The sequence below is a fragment of the Chiloscyllium punctatum genome, chromosome 21, assembly GCF_047496795.1.
Source record: "Chiloscyllium punctatum isolate Juve2018m chromosome 21, sChiPun1.3, whole genome shotgun sequence".
Classification (NCBI taxonomy): Eukaryota; Metazoa; Chordata; class Chondrichthyes; order Orectolobiformes; family Hemiscylliidae; genus Chiloscyllium; species Chiloscyllium punctatum.
In genome coordinates, this window is record NC_092759.1 from 11,748,894 (window position 1) to 11,772,559 (window position 23,666).

General features: G+C 51.9%; 1 protein-coding gene across 6 annotated transcripts in view; it reads left to right on the top strand.

The window, feature by feature from the left end:
• LOC140492575 (neuroligin-1-like) overlaps positions 1-23,666 on the top strand; it is a 569,981-nt gene that overhangs the window by 4,979 nt on the left and 541,336 nt on the right. For all 6 annotated transcript variants that reach the window (XM_072591554.1, XM_072591550.1, XM_072591555.1 and 3 more), the window contains exon 2: positions 1,801-2,598. In XM_072591554.1, the coding sequence (XP_072447655.1) occupies positions 2,127-2,598 (472 nt within the window). In that variant the 5' untranslated portion in view covers positions 1,801-2,126. The remainder of the gene's footprint in view (positions 1-1,800; positions 2,599-23,666) is intronic.

The window sequence follows — 23,666 nt, forward strand, 5'->3', positions numbered from 1 at the left end:
GCCTCCGACGCTCCAGGGAAAACAGCCCCATCCTGTTCAGCCTCTCCCTGTAGCTCAAACCCTCCAACCCTGGCAACATCCTTGTAAATCTTTTCTGAACCCTTTCAAGTTTCACAACATCTTTCCGATAGGAAGGAGACCAGAATTGCACGCAATATTCCAACAGTGGCCTAACCAATGTCCTGTACAGCTGCAACATGACCTCCCAACTCCTGCACTCAATACTCTGACCAATAAACGAAAGCATACCAAACGCTGCCTTCACTATCCTATCTATCCAGAATATTAGCTGGGTCTCTGTGATGCTACCAGGTAGCTCACGGCCTACCCCCATTGGGGAACAATTATCTCCCCACTCCAAGGCCAGAGTTTATTTACGGATTGCTTTACCATTTATGCAAACTTATTTATTCAGTGACATTGTTACACTTAATGGTAAGGTCCTAGGGAGTGTTGCTGAACAAAGAGACCTTGGAGTGCAGGTTCATAGCTCCTTGAGTCACAGGTCGATAGGATAGTGAAGTAGGTGTTTGGTATGCTTTCCTTTATTGGTCAGAGTATTGAGTACAGGAGTTGGGAGGTCATGTTTTGTCCATACAAGACATTGGTTAGGCCCAGGCCTTGGAATACTGCATTCAATTCTGATTTCCTTGCTGTAGGAAAGACGTTGTTAAACTTGACAGGGTACAGAAAAGATCTACAAACATGTTGCCGGGGTCGAAGTGGGTGATTGAGGCTGAGTAGGCCCGGGCTATTTTCCCTGGAGCATCAGAGGCTGAGGGGTACATGAGGAGCATGGTCGGGGTAAGGAAATCCAAAACTAGAGGCCAAAACTTAATGGGCGGCACAGTGGCACAGTGGTTAGCACTGCTGCCTCACACAGAGCCAAGGAACAGGGTTCGATTCCCACCTCAGGCGACTGTCTGTGTGGAGTTTGCACATTCTCCCCGTGTCTGCGTGGGTTTCCTCCGGGTGCTCCGGTTTCCTCCCACAGTCCAAACGATGTGCAGGTTAGGGCGAATTGGCCGTGGGAAATTGCCCATTGTGTTAGGTACGTTAGTCAGAGGGAAATGGGTCTGGGTGGGTTACTCTTCAGAGGGTCGGTGTGGACTTGTTGGGCTGAAGGGCCTGTTTCCACATTGCAGACAATCTTATCTAGAGAGTGTAGGTTTAGGGTGAGAGGGGAAAGATATAAAAGGGACCTAAGGGGCAACATTTTTACACAGAGAGGTGAGTGAGTGTGTGTGGGTATGTGTGTGTGTGAGTGTCTGTGTGTGTCTGTGTGTCTGTGAGTGTGTGTGTGTGTATCTGTGTGTGTCTGTGTGTGGGTGTGTGTGTGTGAGTGTGTGTGTGTATCTGTGTGTGCGTGTGTGTGAGTGTGTGTGTGTGTGTGTGTGTCTGTGTGTGTGTGTGGGTATGTGTGTGTCTGTGTTTGTGTGTGTGTCTGTGTGTGTCTGTGTCTGTGTCTGTGTGTGTGTGTGTGTGTGTGTGTGTGTGTGTGCCTGTATTTATCAGCAGTCTCCCTGTGGGAGTGTATGGCTGTGAGTCACTCACGCACACAGCAAACAGACTCGGTCCGATCAGTGCAGAGAGCACGGGGACCGATCGGAAAGGGGGACAGCGTTGGTGGAGCTGTGGTTGTGTTTGGAGCTGGAAGGAGATTGGGGAGAGGGGCCTGCTGGGGGGCAATGGGGTGGGTTGGTTTGGACGTGACGTCTCGTCTCTGGGCCGTGTGCCCGCTGTTCCGTGAGTGTTCCTGACCGTTCCCCTCTCTCTCTCTCTCTCTCTCTCTCGTTGCAGACTCCGGTAGCCGCAGGGTCGGGGAGCGGACGTGCTCTGCTATGACAGAAGGCCGGCGTTGACCTCCGCACCGGGGTCGCCGCAGCGTCGAGAGCCCGGAGGGTCAGCGGTGGGGGGTGGTTGGGGGGGGGGAAGAGGGAGGGGAGGGCACCCCTCCCCCCCCGCTGAATGGACCGCCAGCAGAGGACAGCAACAGAGACCAGCCGGCTCAGCGACTGAGACAGTGGGGGGACGCGCGGAGGAGGGCTCTCAACCGGGGCTCGGCACGTCACCACCCCCCTAAAGTCCCGGGGGGGGGGGGGGGAGGTGGGAGATCGACGAGGGAGATGCGTGTGGCCCTGTTCCTGGGGGGCGCTGAGCCCCTCCTGAGGGGACGCACCTCCGAGCTGGGCCTGCTGCTCTGGGCGCTGGAGACCTTGGCCAGCTTCGCGCTGCTCTCCTGTCAGAAGCAGGACGAGATGTACCCAGTGGTCGCCACCAACTATGGCAAGCTCCGCGGCATCAGGAAGGAGCTCAACAACGAGATCCTGGGTCCGGTGGTGCAGTACCTGGGCGTGCCCTTTGCCACCCCACCGGTGGGCGGGCGGCGCTTCCAGCCCCCTGAAGCACCTGCCTCCTGGCCCGACGTCCGCAACGCCACCCAGTTCGCCCCCGTCTGCCCGCAGAACATCCACGGCATGCTGCCCGAGGTGATGCTGCCCGTCTGGTTCCTCTCCAACCTGGACGATGTGACCACCTACATTCAGGAGCAGAGCGAGGACTGTCTCTACCTCAACATCTACGTCCCCATCGAGAACGGTAAGGCCTGCCCGCTCCCCTCCCCCGCAGAAGGGGACGGTGTGGGGTTTTTTTTTTTGTTGTTGGGGGGGGTGGGGTGGGGGGTGGGGGAATGGGGAACCATCTCACCAATCCATCAACGTGTAGCGACTCGATCCAGGCGAGTTGGACCCCCCCCCCCCCCAGTAAGGTTGAGCAGTTCAGGCAGCGTCCGAGGGGCTGTGCTTTTCCAGCACGACTCCAACCCAGACTCTGATTTCCAGCGCCTGCCCTCATTGTCCTCAACCCAGTAAGGTTGAGTCCGCGGAGTTCAGAGAACCGTGTGCCAGCCCGTCTACACCGAACCTTCTTCCCTACGCAGGGCCCCCATCTCAAATGCTCCCCCGAAGAACGTTGAAGAGGTTGTGGGGTTCCCCCCCCCCACCTCAAACTCAAGGGATCTCTGCAGTGTGGAGCCGTGCCCTTACACAGCGCCTTCCAGACGTCTGCCCCCCCCCCCCCCCCACACACACACACACACACACACTCTCTGAGTGAAAACATTTCTCCTCAGATCCCCTCAGAACCTGAAGACTTGTTGGCTATCTCTCTGTCTGACTGGCTCAATTCCCAGAGGGGTCACTTCCTCCTGACCTCCCCTGTCATCGGCTACCTGACCCAATCAAACCTCACTCTTTCTTTGGGGCCAGTCTGATTGGATGGTTCCTGGGTGTTGGCCAAAGCCCTCAGTGGTCTTTCCCACCCGCCCAATTTACTTGCCCTAGCGACGCCCACCCCACCACTGAGAATGGTCTAATGTCGACAGCAGCCATTCCTAGCAATTCCCTGTCTTGGACTGGGAACAGGAAGCTGATGTCTCCTCCGACCGACTGACCCCCCTCAGTTGTGGTCAGGCTGAGAGCTCTTTGGAGGGAAGAGATTTCACCCCCTCCTCAACTGTGCAGGCAGGAGGCTCCAAAGGGAAGGGTAAGGGTAGGAGGAGGAGGAGTAGGGAGCTGAAGGGAGCGGAGGGAAGGGGAAAGAAGAGAAGGGACTGGAATGGGGGAGGGAGTGGAGGGGCGAAGAAAGAATGGGGGGGGCTTTGGAAGGGGGCAGAGAAAAGAAGGGGGTCAGGAGGGGCAGGGTAACGAGGGGCAGAATCGCTAGAGGGGTGATGGGGCTGGGGTCGTGGGGTCAGGAAGGGGATGGGGTCAGGAAGGAGATGGGGGTGTGGGGTCAGGAAGGGGATGGCGGGGTGGGGTCTGAAAGGGGATGGGGGTGGGGTCAGGAAGGGGCTGGGGGTGTGGGGTCAGGAAGGGGATGGCGGGGTGGGGTCAGGAGGGGGATGGGAATGTGGGGTCTGAAAGGGGATGGGGGTGTGGGGTCAGGAGGGGGATGGCGGGGTGGGGTCAGGAAGGGGATAGGGGTGTGGGGTCAGGAAGGGGATGGCGGGGTGGGGTCAGGAAGGGGATAGGGGTGTGGGGTCAGGAAGGGGATGGCGGGGTGGGGTCAGGAGGGGGATGGGGGTGTGGGGTCAGGAAGGGGATGGAGGGGTAGAGTCAGGAGGGGGATGGGGGTGTGGGGTCAGGAGGGGATGTGGGTGAGGTCAGGAAGGGGATGGAGGGGTAGAGTCAGGAGGGGGATGGGGGTGTGGGGACAGGAAGGGGATGGGGGTGTGGGGTCAGGAAGGGGATAGGGGTGTGGGGTCTGAAAGGGGATGGGGGTGTGGGGTCAGGAAGGGGATGGGGGTGTGGGGTCAGGAAGGGGATGGGGGTGTGGGGTCAGGAAGGGGATGGGGGTGTGGGGTCAGGAAGGGGATGGGGGTGTGGGGTCAGGAAGGGGATGGGGGTGTGGGGACAGGAAGGGGATGGGGGTGTGGGGTCAGGAAGGGGATAGGGGTGTGGGGTCTGAAAGGGGATGGGGGTGTGGGGTCAGGAAGGGGATGGGGGTGTGGGGTCAGGAAGGGGATGGGGGTGTGGGGTCAGGAAGGGGATGGCGGGGTGGGGTCAGGAAGGGGATGGGGTGAGGTTGGGAAGGGGCTAGGGGTGTGGGGTCAGGAAGGGGATGGAGGGGTAGAGTCAGGAGGGGGATGGGGGTGTGGGGTCAGGAAGGGGATGGGGGTGTGGGGTCTGAAAGGGGATGGGGGTGAGGTCAGGAAGGGGATGGGGGTGTGGGGTCTGAAAGGGGATGGGGGTGTGGGGTCAGGAGGGGGATGGGGGTGTGGGGTCAGGAAGGGGATGGCGGGGTGGGGTCAGGAAGGGGATAGGGGTGTGGGGTCAGGAAGGGGATGGCGGGGTGGGGTCAGGAAGGGGATAGGGGTGTGGGGTCAGGAAGGGGATGGCGGGGTGGGGTCAGGAGGGGGATGGGGGTGTGGGGTCAGGAAGGGGATGGGGTGAGGTTGGGAAGGGGCTAGGGGTGTGGGGTCAGGAAGGGGATGGAGGGGTAGAGTCAGGAGGGGGATGGGGGTGTGGGGTCAGGAGGGGGATGGGGGTGTGGGGTCAGGAGGGGATGTGGGTGAGGTCAGGAAGGGGATGGAGGGGTAGAGTCAGGAGGGGGATGGGGGTGTGGGGACAGGAAGGGGATGGGGGTGTGGGGTCGGGAAGGGGATGGCGGGGTGGGGTCAGGAAGGGGATGGGGGTGTGGGGACAGGAAGGGGATGGGGGTGTGGGGTCAGGAAGGGGATGGGGGTGGGGATGGGGTTGGGGATGGAGGCCTGAGCTGGGGATGAGGCTGTGGTCACGAGAGGGTGTGACTGGGAGGAGTCAGGTGTGACCCGGACCGGTTGTGGGCGAGATTAGTATCTGGCAGGGGTCAGGGGTCAGGGCGGGATTACTTGGAGAGGTCATTCAGGCGGTGGGAGTGCTCGTGACCCACAGCATTCTGGTCAGAGCAGGCACCTTAACTCCTAACTCAGCCCCTCCCCACCCCATCCCTGACCTCCCTCTCGCTCTCGTCTCGGCCACGAGGTGAAACCTCCGATCAATCCCCTCAGGATCTTCAAGATTTCCGTAAAGCCACTCTTGTTCTTCTAAACACGAATCGATAAGGATCCAATCGGTCCAACCTCTCCCCGTAAAGCTGCATCTCCTAACACCTGCCGAGCCCACGGCCTCTATCCAAATGGGGGAAAAAAAAACCATGCCCCTCATCTCGGGAATCCATCTGGTGAACCTTCTCTGAGTTTTGTTTTTGAATAGCTTCCTTACAGTGCGGCCCAACAAGTCCACACCGACCCGTCAAAGCGCAACCCACCCAGACCCATTCCCCTACACCTAACACTACAGGCAAGTTTAGCGTGGCCAATTCACCGAAAGGAAACCCACGCAAACTCCACACAGTCAGTCGTCTGAGGCGGGAATTGAACCCGGGTCTCTGGCGCTGTGAGACAGCAGTGCTAACCACTGTGCCACCCTATTGGAAACGACTCTGTTCAGTTTGATCGTGGCCGAGCCTAGTCCCCCCGCTGCCATTTTTTTTTTCCCTTGTTGTTTTTTCTGGAACCCTTTGGCCCTCAGCACGATGTCTGCCTCTTGGAGCATCCAACGTGTTGGCCGAGAATCTCACAGGCTCGCCACCGTCTGTGTCCGGGTTTGGCAGGTTGCTGCGAGGTCTCCCCTCATTCTTCCCGACTGCGGTGAGTATCCCGCGAACGGGATCCAGTCTCTCGTCAGTCCCGCCGTCCCTTGCACTCCCTACCCGGCCAGGACGCCCATCCTCCCACGTAACTCCAGGTTTGGCCTTCCTGACGCCCACCACACGAACGCAGCATAAACGCCCTGACTTCGACATTCCAATCCGCGTTCCAGCGTTCCGTCCTCCTTCCCAATCAGTTGCTGCTCCTGACCAACTTTTTTGCGATTCCACGTCCCAGATCCCTTCGTAACTCCGAGTTCTGCAATCCCTCACCACTTCAATAATCTGCTCCTTTTCTACTCTTCCTGCTAAAATGGACAACTTCACGTTGTGGTTCAGCTGCCAAACGTTGGCCCTCTCACTCAGCCCTTTGCAGACTCCTTACCTTATCTACCTGCGTGAACATCAGTAAATCTAACGTCTATGCATCCAGACCTATCGTTATTTCCCTGCATCCTGTGAGGTAATCAATCCCCCACCATCGTTAACATGTTATCCACGGCCTCTCATTTTATTTTTGTAGGGGCACCTTATCAAAATGCCTTCACACTGCATCCGCTGTGCTCCTTTCACAACACCATGTGGACTCAGCCCGATCACGTTGGGGTCAGCTGAATACCGAGCTGTAACCTCCTCAGTCAGTGTTTTCCCCCCAACGTGGATGTTCCGCTAACTGGCCGATTGTTTCATTCTCTCTGTCCTCCTTGAGGCAACCTGAACAGAATGTTTCCAAAGCGGTGAGGGGGGTGCAGAGAGTAGGTCGCCGGGGTCTTTCCCCCAGTGTGGCAATGTCAATTACGAGGGAGCGTGTGAGGTAAAAGGGGGTGCGTTTAGGGGAGATGGGAAAGGCAGGTCCTTTTTACGCCGACGCCAGGAATACAGAGCCGGAGTTAGAGCCAGGTATGATAGCTACCATTTATGAGGCATTTTGATGAATGGGGGCCGAGAGTGTGGTGCTCGAAAGGGGCAGCAGGTCAGTCAGCATCTGAGGAGCAGGAAAAATCCACGTTTCAGGCATAATTCCTGATGAAACGTGGATTCTCCTGCTCCGCGGATGCTGCCTGACCCGCTGTGCTTTTCCAGCCCCACACCCTCTCGCCTCTGATCTCCAGCATCTGCAGTCCTCACTTTCCCCCCCCCCCCCGTATACAAATGGGCAAGGGGTAGAGGGAGTTGGACCGCGTTAGAGCCGAAAGGTTGTTCGCGCAGACAGGCATCGTGCGTTGATGCAGACTTGGTGTCAGAGAAATTAGCCCAGTAAAACAGAGATCCCAAAACACAGCTCAAAGTGAAATTAACAAATAGTTTATGAACACGGTGATATCGCGGAAGAGAAACTGACCAAGCTGAAACAGCACAGACAGTCTGTCCAAGTAGCTGGAACGCTCTTCCTCTAGCTGAAAATCAAGTGAAGTTTTATTGGAGTCGTGCACAATGCTGTTAACTAACAGCAGGGAAAATACAATGTATTTGATAATAAAAGCAGTTATCAGAAGAATGGCCTGAATAATCGATAAAGTGAGGAATCCTGGCAGCATTGATCAGTTCCTAATGGAATCAGGAGATTCCAGCTCTCTTCCCAGGGAGGTGGGAGTGCCCCTTTTCCTGACAGTAAGGTGTCTCCATTGTTGCTCTCCTGTGAGCGAGGTATTCTGGTGCCTCTCTGTCTGACCTGTCCTTTGGTATCACTAGGGTATGAGACTGTCCTTAGGGATTTGGGGCAGTTGTGTTGATCGGGTCCAGGAAGCTTATTGTTAGTTTGTCTTGGGAAGTGTATTCTCTGGTCTGCGAGTGGCTGTGTCAGCCGGAGTGGTCAATGCAGAGGCATTCTGGGTGCTCCTGGTGTGGTTTGGACAGACGTGATTTCCTGTGTTCCCTGTGGCCATGCTGTGGGTGAGGCAGGGCGGCAGATCCTTTTGGATCTGCTGAAGGGGCTGTTCCTGGTTCTTTTATCTGTCCGCCGAGGTGAGTGTGTGGGCACAGAGCTCCAGATCCAGGCCTCGCGCCTCATGCTTTGCCAGGCCTGGGCCTCTGTTCCAAAGGAATCTTCGGTTTTGTGAAAGACACAGGCTGCAGTTGTAGCTTGGCAAACGCTCGTCCCCAATCCTGGAAGGTCTCAGATCTTTGACACCACGAGTTTTGGAAATAAATCTGAATATCATTCGAGACACAGGAGTTAAAGTTTTTCACTTGGGCCGTGCTGTTATGGACCAGGTACACACCCCCTTCGGGACATCCTAAAATGGCAGTGTGGCTATGCGGTCTAAGGCACTAGATCCAGGTTTCCAGCCTGGACAGAGGCGTAGGTTCGAGTCCAGTTTCTGCTGGTCAACTTTAACGCCATAACATGTTAAAACGCTGTTTCGACCATCCTAAAAAGGTAGCCTAGGCCCTAATTTTTATTTTTGTCTTATTTTGAAGGTAGGTGTATTGTGGATGTTCCTGGAGCGATGCAGCTGGTCAAACCACTCAGCTGTCAGCAAAACAGAATTTATTCAAACCCCACAGAGGAAGCACCAACAAAAGCCAACAGAATTTAGAATAACTCAACTTATTTGAAAACCCAACCGACTCTATCACAGCCGAACAAAGCTGTTCCAATTCCCGCAACATCCCATAAACACACCCCTTGGCGAAAGGTGAATTCAAACACAGGTTCTTACAGGCAGGAGAGGTTTCAGAGAGTAGAGTCAGGCAAGAACCATCTGTTGAAGCAGGGAACCTTTTTTCACAGGAACGGCTTCTCTGCTCCCTACCGTTTTCTGATTACCTGCTGAAGTCAAACCAAACTAGATAAAAGCTGAACTGGGCGAATTAGTGACTCCCCTTTCATTGTACAATTGTTTAAACAAAAAAAACCTCCTCTGATTGTTGACTTCAGTAGTATCTAGTAGCCACCTCCAGACATATCGGCACCTTTACTTTTACAACCCCTCTTGGAAAATAAACAAGGACAGCATAATTTTGTTAAAGGGGCAGCATTGTCGCACAACACAAAGTGGTTTTGGGGTATTTGATTGATTGATTTGATGTACAGTCCCATGTACCTGAGTACAGTGAAAAGTTTTGTTAGAGAGCAGTACAAGCTGATCATAGTAAGCAATGATATACAGGTCATAGACTGAACAAAGAAAGGGTAAGGCGTAAGGGTTATAACTGTGCACTGGACAAGATCATACTAACAAGATGGGCATTACTTGAAGGTGGAGAGTCCATTCATTAGCCTAATAACGGTAAGGAAGAAGCTGTTCCTGAACCTGATGGTACAGGTGTCTGCATGGAGGAAGAGATTGGAGGAGGGTGTTACTGGGGTGGGATGCTCTTTCATGATGTTGGCAGCCATTCTGCGGCATCGAGACCTGTAAATGGATGGAAGGCTGGCCTCCGGGATTGCTGCCCGGAACACAGAAAGCCAGCATGTTGCGGCCAACAGGTAATCCGAAAGCCTAAGGGAATGTTGGCCCTTATTTCAAAGGGGTTGGAGTTTAAGAGCAGGGAAGTCTTGCAATAAGTGTACAAGGTGCTGGTGAGACCACATAGAGTCAGAGAGACGTACAGCATGGAAACAGACCCTTCGGTCCAACCCGTCCATGCCGACCAGATATCCCAACCCAATCTAGTCCCACCTGCCAGCACCTGGCCCATATCCCTCCAAACCCTTCCTATTCATATACCCATCCAAATGCCTCTTAAATGTTGTAATTGTACCAGCCTCCACCACATCCTCTGGCAGCTCATTCCATACACGTACCACCCTCTGTGTGAAAAAGTTGCCCCTTAGGTCCCTTTGATATCTTTCCCCTCTCACCCTAAACCTATACCCTCTAGTTCTGGACTCCCCCCACCCCAGGGAAAAGACTTTGTCTATTTATCCTATCCATGCCCCTCATGATGTTATAAACCTCTATAAGGTCACCCCTCAGCCTCCGACGCTCCAGGGAAAACAGCCCCAGCCTGTTCAGCCTCTCCCTGTAGCTCAGATCCTCCAACCCTGGCAACATCCTTGTGAATTTTCTCCGATCCCTTTCAAGTTTCACAACCTCTTTCCGATAGGAAGGAGACCAGAATTGCACATCTGGAGCACTTACTGAAGGAGATATACATTAGCATTGGACACAGTTCATTCAGCTGATCCCTGGTCTGAAGGGATTGTGGTTATACAGACTTGGACTCTGCTCACTGGAGGTTTGAAGATTGTAAGAAGATCTTGCTGAAACATAGGATTCTTAAGGGGTATGACAGGATTGCCAAGACGTTTCACCTCGTGACAGAGTCTGGGACCAGGGGAAGCAAAAACAGAAATTGCTGGAACAACTCAGCAGGTCTGGCAGTATCTACGGAGAGAAACAAGAATTAAGGTTTCGGGTGCAGTGACCCTTCCTCAGAACTGGTTCAGCTGCTGTCAGAGCTGCAGCTTTTTCCAGCATTTTCTGTTTTTGATCCTGATTGCCAGCATCTGCTGTTTTTCTGTCTCAAACGAGAGGACGTGGACTCAGAATAAAGGACTGTCAACGTAAGATTGAGATGAGGAGGAATTTATTCTCTCAGAGGGTTGTGAGTCTTTACCCATGCAGCAATGAGGTCTGAGACTGCCTGTATATCGAGGTTTTGAGAAGATTTGTAGCTCAGGTTGAGGTTCTGGATGTCGGTTTGCTCAATGACCTGGAAGGTTCATTTTCAGACATTTCGTCACCATACTAGGTAACATCTTCAGTGAGCCTCTGGACGATGCACTGGGGGGTGTAACCCCCTTTCTATTGATATGTTTGGGTTTTTGGATCCCATTTACCACCCCCTGAGAGAAAGAGCAGGAAATGACATCACCATAGGAAATGACGTCACCACAGGAAATAGCATCGCCAACCCAAGGAAACCTAAACGTATCAATGGAAAGCGGGCTACACCCCCAGTGCTTCATCCAGAGGCTCACTGAAGATGCGATTCCCCGACAGTGTGGAAACAGGCCCTCTGGCCCAACAAGCCCACACCAAGCTTCTGAAGAGTAACTCTCCCAGATCCAATCCCCTACATTTAACCCCTGACTAGTGCATCCAACCTACACTGAATAATTTAGCACAGCCAACTCCCCCAAACCTGTGCAGTAGATTAGATTCTCTACAGTGTGGAAACAGGCTATCTCGCCCACCAAGTCCACACCGACCCTCTGAAGGAAACCCCAACCAGACCCATTTCCCTCTGACTAATGCCCTTAACACTATGGGGCAATTTAGCACGGCCAATCCACCCTGACCTGCACATCTTTGGACTGTGGGAGGAAACCCACGTAGACACGGGGAGAACTTGCAAGCTCCATACAGACAGTCAACCGAGGCTGGAATCGAACCCGGGTCCCTGGTGCTGGGAGTCGGCCGTGCTAACCACTGAGCATGGTGACAAAACGTCCGAAAAAATGAACGTTTCAGCCCAGCGCGCAAACCTACATCCGCTGCCTATATGTTTAAGGCTGAGATAGGTAGATTTGTGATCTGTTGGGGAAATTGCAGGAAAGTAGCCCATGTCAGATTGGCCAGGATCCTCCTGTTTAGCCAGGTAAGCTCGAGGGGCCCAATGGCCTACTCCTTTTCAAGGTCCGAAGGTTTAGGCCAGACGGGCAAGCAATCAGCAAGCATCGATTTCTACAGCAGGCTCAGAAGCTGTTGATTGGTTGGACGGTGGGTTGGCACAGACTGGTAGCAGGAGCTTGCTGACCTTAGTGGGGAATGCAGTGAAACTGCCCATCTCTCCAGTCCATCCCTCAGTGGGTGAGGTGTTAGGTGCAGGCAAATTCATCTAGCCTTTGCATGAATGTCTGTCATTGACGTCGGCAAAACCCGAACCCAACTCAAAACCTGACATTCATGACTTGCTTTTATTTTGTGAAACGCAGGCAGGATTGATCATTAAATGCTGACCAATGGCCGAGTGACTGCTGGGAACATTGATCTGTATCTAGCCTCCAGCCCTGGGAGTGTTTGGGGACAGGGAGAGAGTGAGGACTCTGCAGATGCTGGCGATCAGAGTCGAGGGTGTGATGCTGGGAAAGCACAGCAGGTCAGGCAGCGTCCGAGGGGGCAGGAGAGTCGACATGAGCCCTTCAGGGTAGCACGGTGGCTCAGTGGTTAGCACTGCTGCCTCCCAGCACCAAGTTCAAATCCAACCTCAGACAATTGTCTGTGGGGAGTGTGCACGTTCTCCCCGTATCTGCCTGGGTCTCCTCCCACAATCCAAAGATGTGCAGGTTCGGGTGGATTGGCCATGCTAAATTACCCCATAGTGTTCAGGGATGTGTAGGTTAGGGTGGATTGGCCGTGCTAAATTACCCCATAGTGTTCAGGGATGTGTGGTTTAGGGTGGATTGGCCATGCTAAATTACCCCATAGTGTTCAGGGATGTGTGGGTTAGGGTGGATTGGCCATGGGAAATTACCCCATAGTGTTCAGAGATGTGTAGGTTAGGGTGGATTGGCCATGCTAAATTACTCCATAGTCTTCAGGGATGTGTAGGTTAGTGTGGATTGGCCATGCTAAATTACCCTATAGTGTTCAGGGATGTGTGGTTTAGGGTGGATTGGCCATGCTAAATTACCCCATAGTGTTCAGAGATGTGTGGTTTAGGGTGGATTGGCCATGGGAAATTGCCCATAGTGTTCAGGGAGGTGTAGATTAGGGTGGATTGGCCATGCTAAATTACGCCATAGTGCTCAGGGATGTGTGGGTTAGGGTGGATTGGCCATGCTAAATTACCCTATAGTGTTCAGGGATGTGTGGTTTAGGGTGGATTGGCCGTGTTAAATTACCCCATAGTCTTCAGGGATGTGTGGTTTAGGGTGGATTGGCCATGGGAAATTGCCCATAGTGTTCAGGGAGGTGTAGATTAGGGTGGATTGGCCATGCTAAATTACGCCATAGTGCTCAGGGATGTGTGGGTTAGGGTGGATTGGCCATGCTAAATGACCCCATAGTGTTCAGGGATGTGTAGGTTAGGGTGGATTGGCCATGCTAAATTGCCCCATAGTGTTCAGGGATGTGTAGGTTAGGGTGGATTGGCCATGCTAAATTACCCCATAGTGCTCAGGGATGTGTGGGTTAGGGTGGATTGGCCATGCTAAATTACCCCATAGTGCCCAGGGATGTGTAGGTTAGGGTGGATTGACCATGCTAAATTACCCATAGTGTTCAGGGATGTGTGGGTTAGGGTGGATTGGCCATGCTAAATTACCCCATAGTGTTCAGGGATGTGTGGGTTAGGGTGGATTGGCCATGTTAAATTACCCCATAGTGCCCAGGGATGTGTAGGTTAGGGTGGATTGACCGTGCTAAATTACCCCATAGTGTTCAGGGATTAGATTAGATTAAATTCCATTACAGTGTGGAAACAGGCCCTTCGGCCCAACAAGTCCACACCGCCCCGCCGAAGTGCAACCCACCCATCCCCCTACATTTACCCCTTACCAAACACTATGGGGTAATTTAGCACGGCCAATTCACCTGACCTGCACATCTTTGGACTGTGGGAGGAAACCGGAGCACCCGGAGGAAACCCACGCAGACAAGGGGAGAATGTGCAAACTCCACACAGAGAGTCGCCTGAGGCGGGAATTGAACCCGGGTCTCTAGCACTGTGAGGCAGCAGTGCTAACCACTGAGTCACTGTGCCGCCCACAATGTGTAGGTTAGGGCGGATTGGCCATGCTAAATCGCCCCATAGTGTTCAGGGATGTGTAGGTTAGGGTGGATTGACCGTGCTAAATTACCCCATAGTGTTCAGGGATGTGTCGGTTAGGGTGGATTGGCCGTGCTAAATTACCCCATAGTGTTCAGGGATGTGTCGGTTAGGGTGGATTGGCCGTGCTAAATTACCCCATAGTGTTCAGGGATGTGTAGGTTCGGAGCATTAGTCAGGGGTAAGTGTAGACTAATAGGGTGGGGGAATGGGTCTGGGTGGGTTGCTCTTTGAAGGGCTGGTTTGTGGACTTGATGGGCTGAAGAGCCTGTTTCCACACTATAGGGAATCTGATCTGGAAAAAAGCTTCTGATGAAGGGTTCCAGCCTGAAACGTCGCTTCTCCTGCTCCTTGGATGCTGCCTGACCTGCTGCGCTTTGCCAGCACCACTCTCTCGATAGTGTTTGGGGACAGCGTTGAGGGAGATTTTCTTTCAGTTACTTTCCATTTAGAACAGTAGAGAAAGCTTTACTTTCTGTTTACTTTCAGTTTTAAAGAGTCCGGAGTGATTTTCTCTGATTCCAACCCTGTGTTGCATCTTTCCTGAGCATGTCTGAGAGCATCAGTACAGAGGGAGCTTTGCTCTCAGTTTAAAAGATTAGAATACTCTTTACTTTTCACTTTTGAAGAATACAATCATAGAGTCACAGAGATGTACAGCACGGAAACAGACCCTTCGGTCCAACCTGTCCATGCTGACCCAGATATCCCAACCCAATCTAGTCCCACCTGCCAGCACCCGGCCCATATCCCTCCAAACCCTTCCTATTCATATACCCATCCAAATGCCTCTTAAATGTTGTAATTGTACCAGCCTCCACCACTTCCTCTGGCAGCTCATTCAATAAACGTACCACCCTCTGTGTGAAAAAGTTGCCCCTTGGGTCTCTTTTATATCTTTCCCCTCTCACCCTAAACCTATACCCTCTAGTTCTGGACTCCCCGATCCCAGGGAAAAGACTTTGTCTATTTATCCTATCCATGCCCCTCATAATTTTATAAACCTCTATAAGGTCACCCCTCAGCCTCCGACGCTCCAGGGAAAACAGCCCCAGCCTGTTCAGCCTCTCCCTGTAGCTCAGATCCTCCAACCGTGACAATATCCTTGTAAATCTTTTCTGAACCCTTTCAAGTTTTGCAACATCTTTCCAATAGGAAGGAGACCAGAATTGCACGCAATATTCCAACAGTGGCCTAACCAATGTCCTGTACAGCTGCAACATGACCTCCCAACTCCTGTACTCAATACTCTGACCAATAAAGGAAAGCATACCAAACGCCTTCTTCACTATCCTATCTACCTGCAACTCCACTTTCAAGGAGCTATGAACCTGCACTCCAAGGTCTCTTTGTTCAGCAACACTCCCTAGGACCTTACCATTAAGTGTATAAGTCCTGCTAAGATTTGCTTTCCCAAAATGCAGCACCTCACATTTATTTATATTAAACTCCATCTGCCATTCCTCAGCCCATCGGCCCATCTGATCAGGGGGAGGTTTACTCTGTATCTATGCAATACCAGTCCTGGGAATGTTTGATGGGATAGTGTTAATGGCACTTTACTTTCATTTTAAAATAGTCGAGAGATTTTTACTCTATTTCTAACCCATTGCTGTATCTGTCCTCAACATGCATGACAGTGTAGAGGGAGCTTTATTTTCAGTTTAAAAGAGAGTTTTACACTGTATTTGAACCGCTGCTGTCCTTGGAGGGTTTGAAGGGGACAGAGTATCTACTGATGTTTCTGTTCCACGTGAATCTCCTCCCACCCCCTCTTCCAGTCGCTCTGTCAGCATATCTTCCTATCCCTTTCTCCCTCTTGCATCCATCCCCTTTGAATGCGTCGTATTGCTCTCCCCTCGCCCACTCTTTGTGAGAGTGAGTTCCACGTTGACCCCACTCTCCAGCAGAACATGTTTTCCCTGAACTCCCTGTTCAGCTGTGGAGTGATGAGTCTAATGGTGTACTCTATATATCTGTGAGGACCTTGTACTGATGTCTGCAATCAGTGTGTTCTCTGCATATCTGTAGAGACTTTCATGGTGACTGTCAGCCTGCTCGATATACCTGTAAGGACCCTGCATTGATGAGTCTATCAGTGTGGGCTCTATTTATCTGTAAGGACCTTGTATTGATGAGTCTACCAGTGTGGGCTCTATTTATCTGTAAGGACCCTGCATTGATGAGTCTATCAGTGTGGGCTCTATTTATCTGTAAGGACCCTGCATTGATGAGTCTATCAGTGTGGGCTCTATTTATCTGTAAGGACCCTGCATTGATGAGTCTATCAGTGTGGGCTCTATTTATCTGTAAGGACCTTGTATTGATGAGTCTACCAGTGTGGGCTCTATTTATCTGTAAGGACCCTGCATTGATGAGTCTATCAGTGTGGGCTCTATTTATCTGTAAGGACCCTGCATTGATGAGTCTATCAGTGTGGGCTCTAATTATCTGTAAGGACCTTGTATTGATGAGTCTACCAGTGTGGGCTCTATTTATCTGTAAGGACCCTGCATTGATGAGTCTATCAGTGTGGGCTCTATTTATCTGTAAGGACCCTGCATTGATGAGTCTACCAGTGTGGGTTCTATATACCTATAAGGACATTGTATTGATGGGTCTATCAGTGTTGGCTCTATTTAGTTGTAAGGTCCTTGTATTGATGAGTCTATCAGTGTCAGCTCTATTTAACTGTAAGGTCCTTGTATTGATCAGTCTACCAGTGTGCGCTCTATTTATCAATAAGGTCCTTGTAGTGATGAGTCTACCAGTGTGGGCTTTATTTATCTGTAAAGACCTTGTATTGATTGGCTTATCTGAGTTTGTTGTAAATATCTGAAAGGATCTTGTAGAGACAGGTCTGTCAGAGTGCTCCAGACGCCTGTAAGGCCTGTCTGAGCGTTTGTTGGTGTGCTTGATATATTTGTATGGGATTGTATTGATGAGCCTAGCAGTGTGAGCTCTATTCATCTGTAAGGACCTTGCATTGATTGGTCTGTCAGACTGTGCTGTATGTATCTGTGAGGACCTTGTATAGAGGAGTGTGCCAGAGTGCTGTGTACGTCTGTAAGGACCTTGTATTGGTTGGTCTGTCAGACTGTGCTGTATGTATCTGTGAGGACCTTGTATAGAGGAGTGTGCCAGAGTGCTGTGTACGTCTGTAAGGACCTGGTATTGATTGGTCTGTCAGATTGTGCTGTATGTATCTGTGAGGACCTTGTATTGCTCGGTTGATTAGTGTGTGCTGTTGGTGTCTATTTGGGGATAGTATGGATAAAGCGAGGGACATGGTTCTCTCTGTGGCCAGCATCCAGGGTCTTGGAATCCAGCTCCATGATGTAAAAGAGGGTTACAAGAGTTTTTTGAAGAAAGGAAATAAAGAGAGAGTCAAGGGTAGACATTGCCCCACTGGAAAATGAGGCTAGTAATGGGGAAACTAAGGAATGGCAGGGGATTTCAAGGGTAATTTACATCAGTTTTCCCATTGGAAGACACCAGCAGCATACCAGAACTTCAGGAGAGCTGGCCTTCACTAAGGAGAAGGCACTGGGAAAGCAGGAAGGTCTGAAGATGGATAAAACACCCAGAACCAGATGGACTACACCCGGAGTTCTGAAGGAGAGAACTGAGGAGCTTGCAGAGCCATTGGTGATGGTGGTTCAGGAATCACTGGAGTCAGTCTCTGACCATTGCCGATAGGAGAGAATCGAACCACTGACATTCAGTGGTCTTACCATTGCTGTCGGCATCTTTGGAAACTCATCTGGACTCACCACATAAATACAGTGGCGACAAGGGCGGGTCAGAGGCTCGGCACTCTGTGGTGAGGAACTCACCTCCTGACTCTCCAAACCTCATCCATCATCGACAAGACACAAGTCATGAGTGTGATGGATGGGGGCAGCTCCAACAACACTCAGGACGTTCGACACCATCCAGGGCAAAGCAGCCCCCTTTGACTGGCACCAGAAGTGGTGCCTTCACCCATCACTGATGCTCAGTAGCAGCAGTGTGTTCTATCTACAGATCGCACTGTAAGAATTCACCCTTGATCCTCAGCCAGCTCCTTCCAAACCCATGACCCCTTCCCTCCAGGGCTAACCACAGTGGCATAGTGGTTAGCACTGCTGCCTCACAGAGATAGGGACCTGGGTTCAATTCCTGCCTCAGGCGACTGTCTGTGTGGAGTTTGCACATTCTCCCCGTGTCTGCGTGGGTTTCCTCCGGGTGCTCCGGTTTCCGTACCCAGTCCAAAGACGTGCAGGTCAGGGTGGATTGGCCGTGCAAAATTACCCTATAGCATTCAGGGATGTGTAGGTTAGGGTGGATTGGCCATGCTAAATTACCCATAGTGCTCAGGGATGTGTAGGTTAGGGTGGATTGGCCATGCTAAATTACCCCATAGTGTTCAGGGATGTGTAGGTTAGGGTGGATTGGCCATGCTAAATTACCCATAGTGCTCAGGGATGTGTAGGTTAGGGTGGATTGGCCGTGCTAAATTACCCCATAGTGTTCAGGGATATGTAGGTTAGGGTGGATTGGCCGTGCTAAATAACCCCATAGTGTTCAGGGATGTGTAGGTTTGGGTGGATTGGCCGTGCTAAATTACCCCATAGTGTTCAGGGATATGTAGGTTAGGGTGGATTGGCCGTGCTAAATTGCCCCATAGTGTTCAGGGATTTGTAGGTTTGGGTGGATTGGCCATGCTAAATTACCCCATAGTGTTAGGTGTAGAGGTAAATGTAGAGGAATGGGTCTGGGTGGGTTGCTCTTCGGAGGGTCGGTGTGGACTTGTTGGGCCGAAGGGCCTGTTTCCACACTGTAGGTAAGGAGGACGAGGGCAGCAGATACGTGGGAACGTTGCCCTCCAAGCCACCCACCATCCTGAGTTGGAAATGTATCGCCATTCCTTCACGCCGCTGGGTCCAAACCCTGGAACTCCCTCACTGAAGGCAGGTGGACTGCAGCAGTTCACGAAAGTGGCTCTCAGCACCGCAAAGGCCGACTTGGGATGGGTAATAAATGGCCAGCCAGCGATGCCTGCGATGGATGGAAGCAAGGCTTGGGTTTGTTGTGGTGCTAATCTGGTGGTGGGCGGCACGGTGGCTCAGTGGTTAGCACTGCTGCCTCACAGCGCCAGGGACCCGGGTTCAATCCCCACCTCAGGCGACTGACTGTGTGGAGTTTGCACGTTCTCCCCGTGTCTGCGTGGGTTTCCTCCCACAGTCCAAAGATGTGCAGATCAGGTGAATTGGCCGTGCTAAATTGCCATAGTGTTAGGTAAGGGGTAAATGTAGGGGTATGGTTGGGTTGCGCTTCGGCGGGTCGGTGTGGACTTGTTGGGCTGAAGGGCCTGTTTCCACACTGTAAGTAATCTAATCTAATCTGCCTTTCCACGAGGGAGACAGTGCAGAGAACAGCACCGCAGGGAGAAACATTGGTGCGTTTTTATATCTGAGAACCGGAGCTGATTTGGAATCTGCTGGGTTCAGAACTGCTTCCAATTATACACATTATACACGCATGTATATGCAGTGCTGGAAGAGCACAGCAGTTCAGGCAGTCTTTTGCCTGATGTGTGTACTTCGTATGTGCAGGAGCTGACACTGAGGCACATATGGAAGGAGCTGTACAGTATCAGACAGTATCCTCCTGACCCATGACTACCGCCATCTAGAAGGACAAGGGCAGCAGATACTTGGGAACCACCACCCCCCCCCTTCAATTCCCCTCCAAGCCACTCGCCATCCTGACTCGGAAATATATCGCCGTTCTTTCACTGTCGCTGGGTCAAAATTCCCTCCCTAATGGGGTGAACTGCAGGTGGTCCAAGAAGGCAGCTCACCCCCCCACCCCCCACCTTCTCAAGGGGCAACTAGGGACGGGGCAATAAATGCTGGGCACAGCCCGCAAGACGAATACATTTTTTGAAAAAAACAGCGAGTGCTTGAGAAAACTCAGTAGGTCTGACAGCATCAGGAGAGAGAGAGAAAACACTCCGCGTTTCACGTCTGGGGTGACTTCAGCACAGAAAGCTGAAAAAATGCTGACAGAAGGGGGAGGACGAGCAAGTGGCCGAGAACAGATAAGACAGTGAGGTAGTGAAGGAGTGAAAGCGATGCAGAAAAGGTGTAAAAATCGAAGCTGGGCTCACGCGGCTGAGAAGGACCAGTCCCAATTCCTGACTACCTCCATCTCGAAGGACAAGGGCAGCAGATACTTGGGAACCACCACCCCCCCCCCCCGCCCTTCAATTCCCCTCCAAGCCACTCGCCATCCTGACTTGGAAATATATCGCCGTTCTTTCACTGTCGCTGGGTCAAAATTCCCTCCCTAATGGGGTGGAGGACGAACACCAAGTCTTGGCTTGCTGAGGTGGGTGACGCTAAAGTGTTGAGTCCTGATGGCCATAAGGTACTCAGGGAGAAACTGAGGTCTAGCTCGCCCCTGGTTTGTGCTGAACTTTGGTGGAACACTGCTGCAGGCCGACAGCACGGAGGTTTACTCAAAATGGCCAGCGGCCAGGAGCGGGACCCCTCTGAGCTGTAACCCAATCTCTGTTTTGTCTGGCCAGTGTCACGGAGAATGGATTATGAGCAGGGAAAGCAGAATTCGGACTGCGTCACCTGTTCTAGAACCTTCCTTACAATTTGCTGTCGTCCGCAAATGTTGGAAGCTGATTCCCCGGGATCTTTATCGTTTCTCCCATTGGTGAACAGGCGTGGTCCCACCAGCCAATCAACGTGGAGAATCACTTGCTGAAGAAATGCCTTTAACCCTGTATCTGGCGACAGGCCAATTTGGACCTTGAAAGGAAATTTCTCTCCCCGTTCTCACCGCCTGCTCGTCAATAGAACTTGATTTAATTTTCCTCCCCCATTTTTACAATAAAAATGCCAGGGGGTACATTTCCCATCCCCAGCTGGATGTGGAGGGACTGCACCAGCGCTGTGGTCAAAGGTCGGGCTTATTTCTCACTCTCCTAAATTGGGGGATGTGATTTTTTTTTGCCACAGACATCAACACGCTCCTTTGTGTACAGGGCAAAATCAAATTGAAAAGGATACAGAGATTACTCAATCAAGAAACAGTTCAAGAGGTGTACCGCCAGGATCTGTTTTGGGACCACTGCTGTTTGTCTAGCAGATTTGCGGATGACACTAACGTCGGTGGAGTTGTGGATAGTTTTGAAAGATGTTGCAGGTTATAGAGGGACTCAGATAAGCTGCGGCGCTGGGCCGAGAGGTGGCAAATGGGTGTTTATTGTGGGAAAGTGTGAGGTGATTCACTTCGGAAGGAGCAACAGGAATACAAAGCACTGGGCCAATGGTAGGATTCTTGGCAGTGTAGATGAACAGAGAGATCTCGGTGTCCAGGTACACAGATCCCTGAAAGTTGCCACCCAGGTTGACGGGGTTGTTAAGAAGGCGTACGGTGTGTTGGCTTTTTTTTAATCAGAGGGATTGCGTTTCAGAACCATGAGTGTTATATACAGTTCAGGTCACCGCATTATAGGAAGGATGTGGAAGCTTCGGAAAGGGTTCAGAGGAGATTTACTGGGATGCTGCCTGGTTCGGAGGGAAGGTCTTATGAGGAAAGGCTGAGGGACTTGAGGGTGTTTCCGTTAGAGAGAAGAAGGTTGAGAGGTGACTTAATTGAGACATATAAGATAATCAGAGGGTTAGATGGGGTGGACAGGGAGAGCATTTTTCCCTGGATAGTGATGGCTAGCAAGAGGGGATAACTTGAGGGATGATAGATACAGGACAGATGTCAGAGGCAGTCTCTTTATTCCGAGAGTAGTAGGGGTGTGGAACGCCCTGCCTGCAATAGTAATAGACTCACCAACTTCAAGGGCATTTAAATGGGCATTGGATAGGCATATGGATGAGAATGGAATGGTGTAGGTTAGATGGGCTTCAGATTGGCTCCACAGGTCGGTGCAACATCGAGGGCCGAAGGGCCTGTACTGCGCTGGAATGTTCAGTATAAAATAACCACGGGATGCTGTTGGAGTAAGTTAGTGCAGATGCTGGAATCTGTTCTGAAAGAATCACATGTTGGAGATCACAGTGGGTCAGGCAGCGAGCTAACGATTCGAGTCTGGAGGACTCTTCATCTGACCGTGTTGGAGTCCAATCTCCACTGGAGCCGGAAATCCTTTGCTGGTGTAATTCATGGCGCACCTGTAAGCTCACGAAATGTAGAGAGGATTTTAGCTTAAAGATTTCGACAAAGGTGTTCTGAGGAATATCGATGATGAGTAATTTCTGCGTTGTATTTGGGAAAGAAATGACAGATTGCCTTGCAGATAAGCAACTGTTCATGACTCATCTCAGGAGTGGAACAGAAAGTATGAAACAGGATGAGAGTAAATTCCAATTCTCTTGTTCAAGCGTTTATTCTCGGAGGGAATTAGTCTCTGGAGCAGTTTCACACAATCCCAAAGTTTGGAAGCAAATCATGTGAAGCACATGGGATTGGGGGGCAGTGCACTGACATGGACAGGAAACTGGTTTGCAGAGACAGATTTAATAGGTTCTTTTCAACATGGCAGGCAGTAATTAGTGGGGTACAACAGAGATCGGAGCTAGGGCCCCAGCTCGTCACAGGCAGTAACTAGTGGGGTACCACAGAGATCGGTGCTAGGGCCCCAGCTATTCACAGACAGTAACTAGTGGGGTACGACAGAGATCGGAGCTGGGACCCTAGCTATTCACAGACAGTAACTAGTGGGGTACCACAGAGATCGGTGCTAGGACCCCAGCGATTCACAGACAGTAACTAGTGGGGTACCTCAGCCTTCGGTGCTGGGACCCCAGCTATTCACAGACAGTAACTAGTGGGGTACCACAGAGATTGGTGCTAGGTCCCCAGCTATTCACAGGCAGTAACTAGTGGGGTCCCACAGAGATCGGTGCTAGGGCCCCAGCTATTCACAGGCAGTAACTAGTGGGGTACCACAGAGATCGGTGCTAGGTCCCCAGCTATTCACAGGCAGTAACTAGTGGGGTACCACAGAGATCGGTGCTAGGACCCCACCTATTCACAGACAGTAACTAGTGGGGTACCACAGAGATCGGTGCTGGGACCCCAGCTATTCACAGACAGTAACTAGTGGGGTACCACGGAGATCGGTGCTGGGGCCCCAGCTATTCACAGGCAGTAACTAGTGGGGTACCACAGAGATCAGTGCTGGGACCCCAGCTATTCACAGACAGTAACTAGTGGGGTACCACAGAGATCGGTGCTAGGTCCCCAACTATTCACAGGCAGTAACGAGTGGGGTACCACAGAGATCGGTGCTAGGGCCCCAGCTATTCACAGACAGTAACTAGTGGGGTACCACAGAGATCGGTGCTAGGACCCCAGCTATTCACAGGCAGTAACTAGTGGGGTACCACAGAGATCGGTGCTAGGGCCCCAGTTATTCACAGACAGTAACTAGTGGGGTACCACAGAGATCGGTGCTGGGACCCCAGCTATTCACAGGCAGTAACTAGTGGGGTACCACAGAGATCGGTGCGAGGGCCCCAGCTATTCACAGACAGTAACTAGTGGGGTACCACAGAGATCGGTGCTAGGGCCCCAGCTATTCACAGACAGTAACTAGTGGGGTACCACAGAGATCGGTGCTAGGGCCCCAGTTATTCACAGACAGTAACTAGTGGGGTACCACAGAGATCGGTGCTAGGACCCCAGCTCCTCACAGACAGTAAATAGTGGGGTACCACAGAGATCGGTGCTAGGACCCC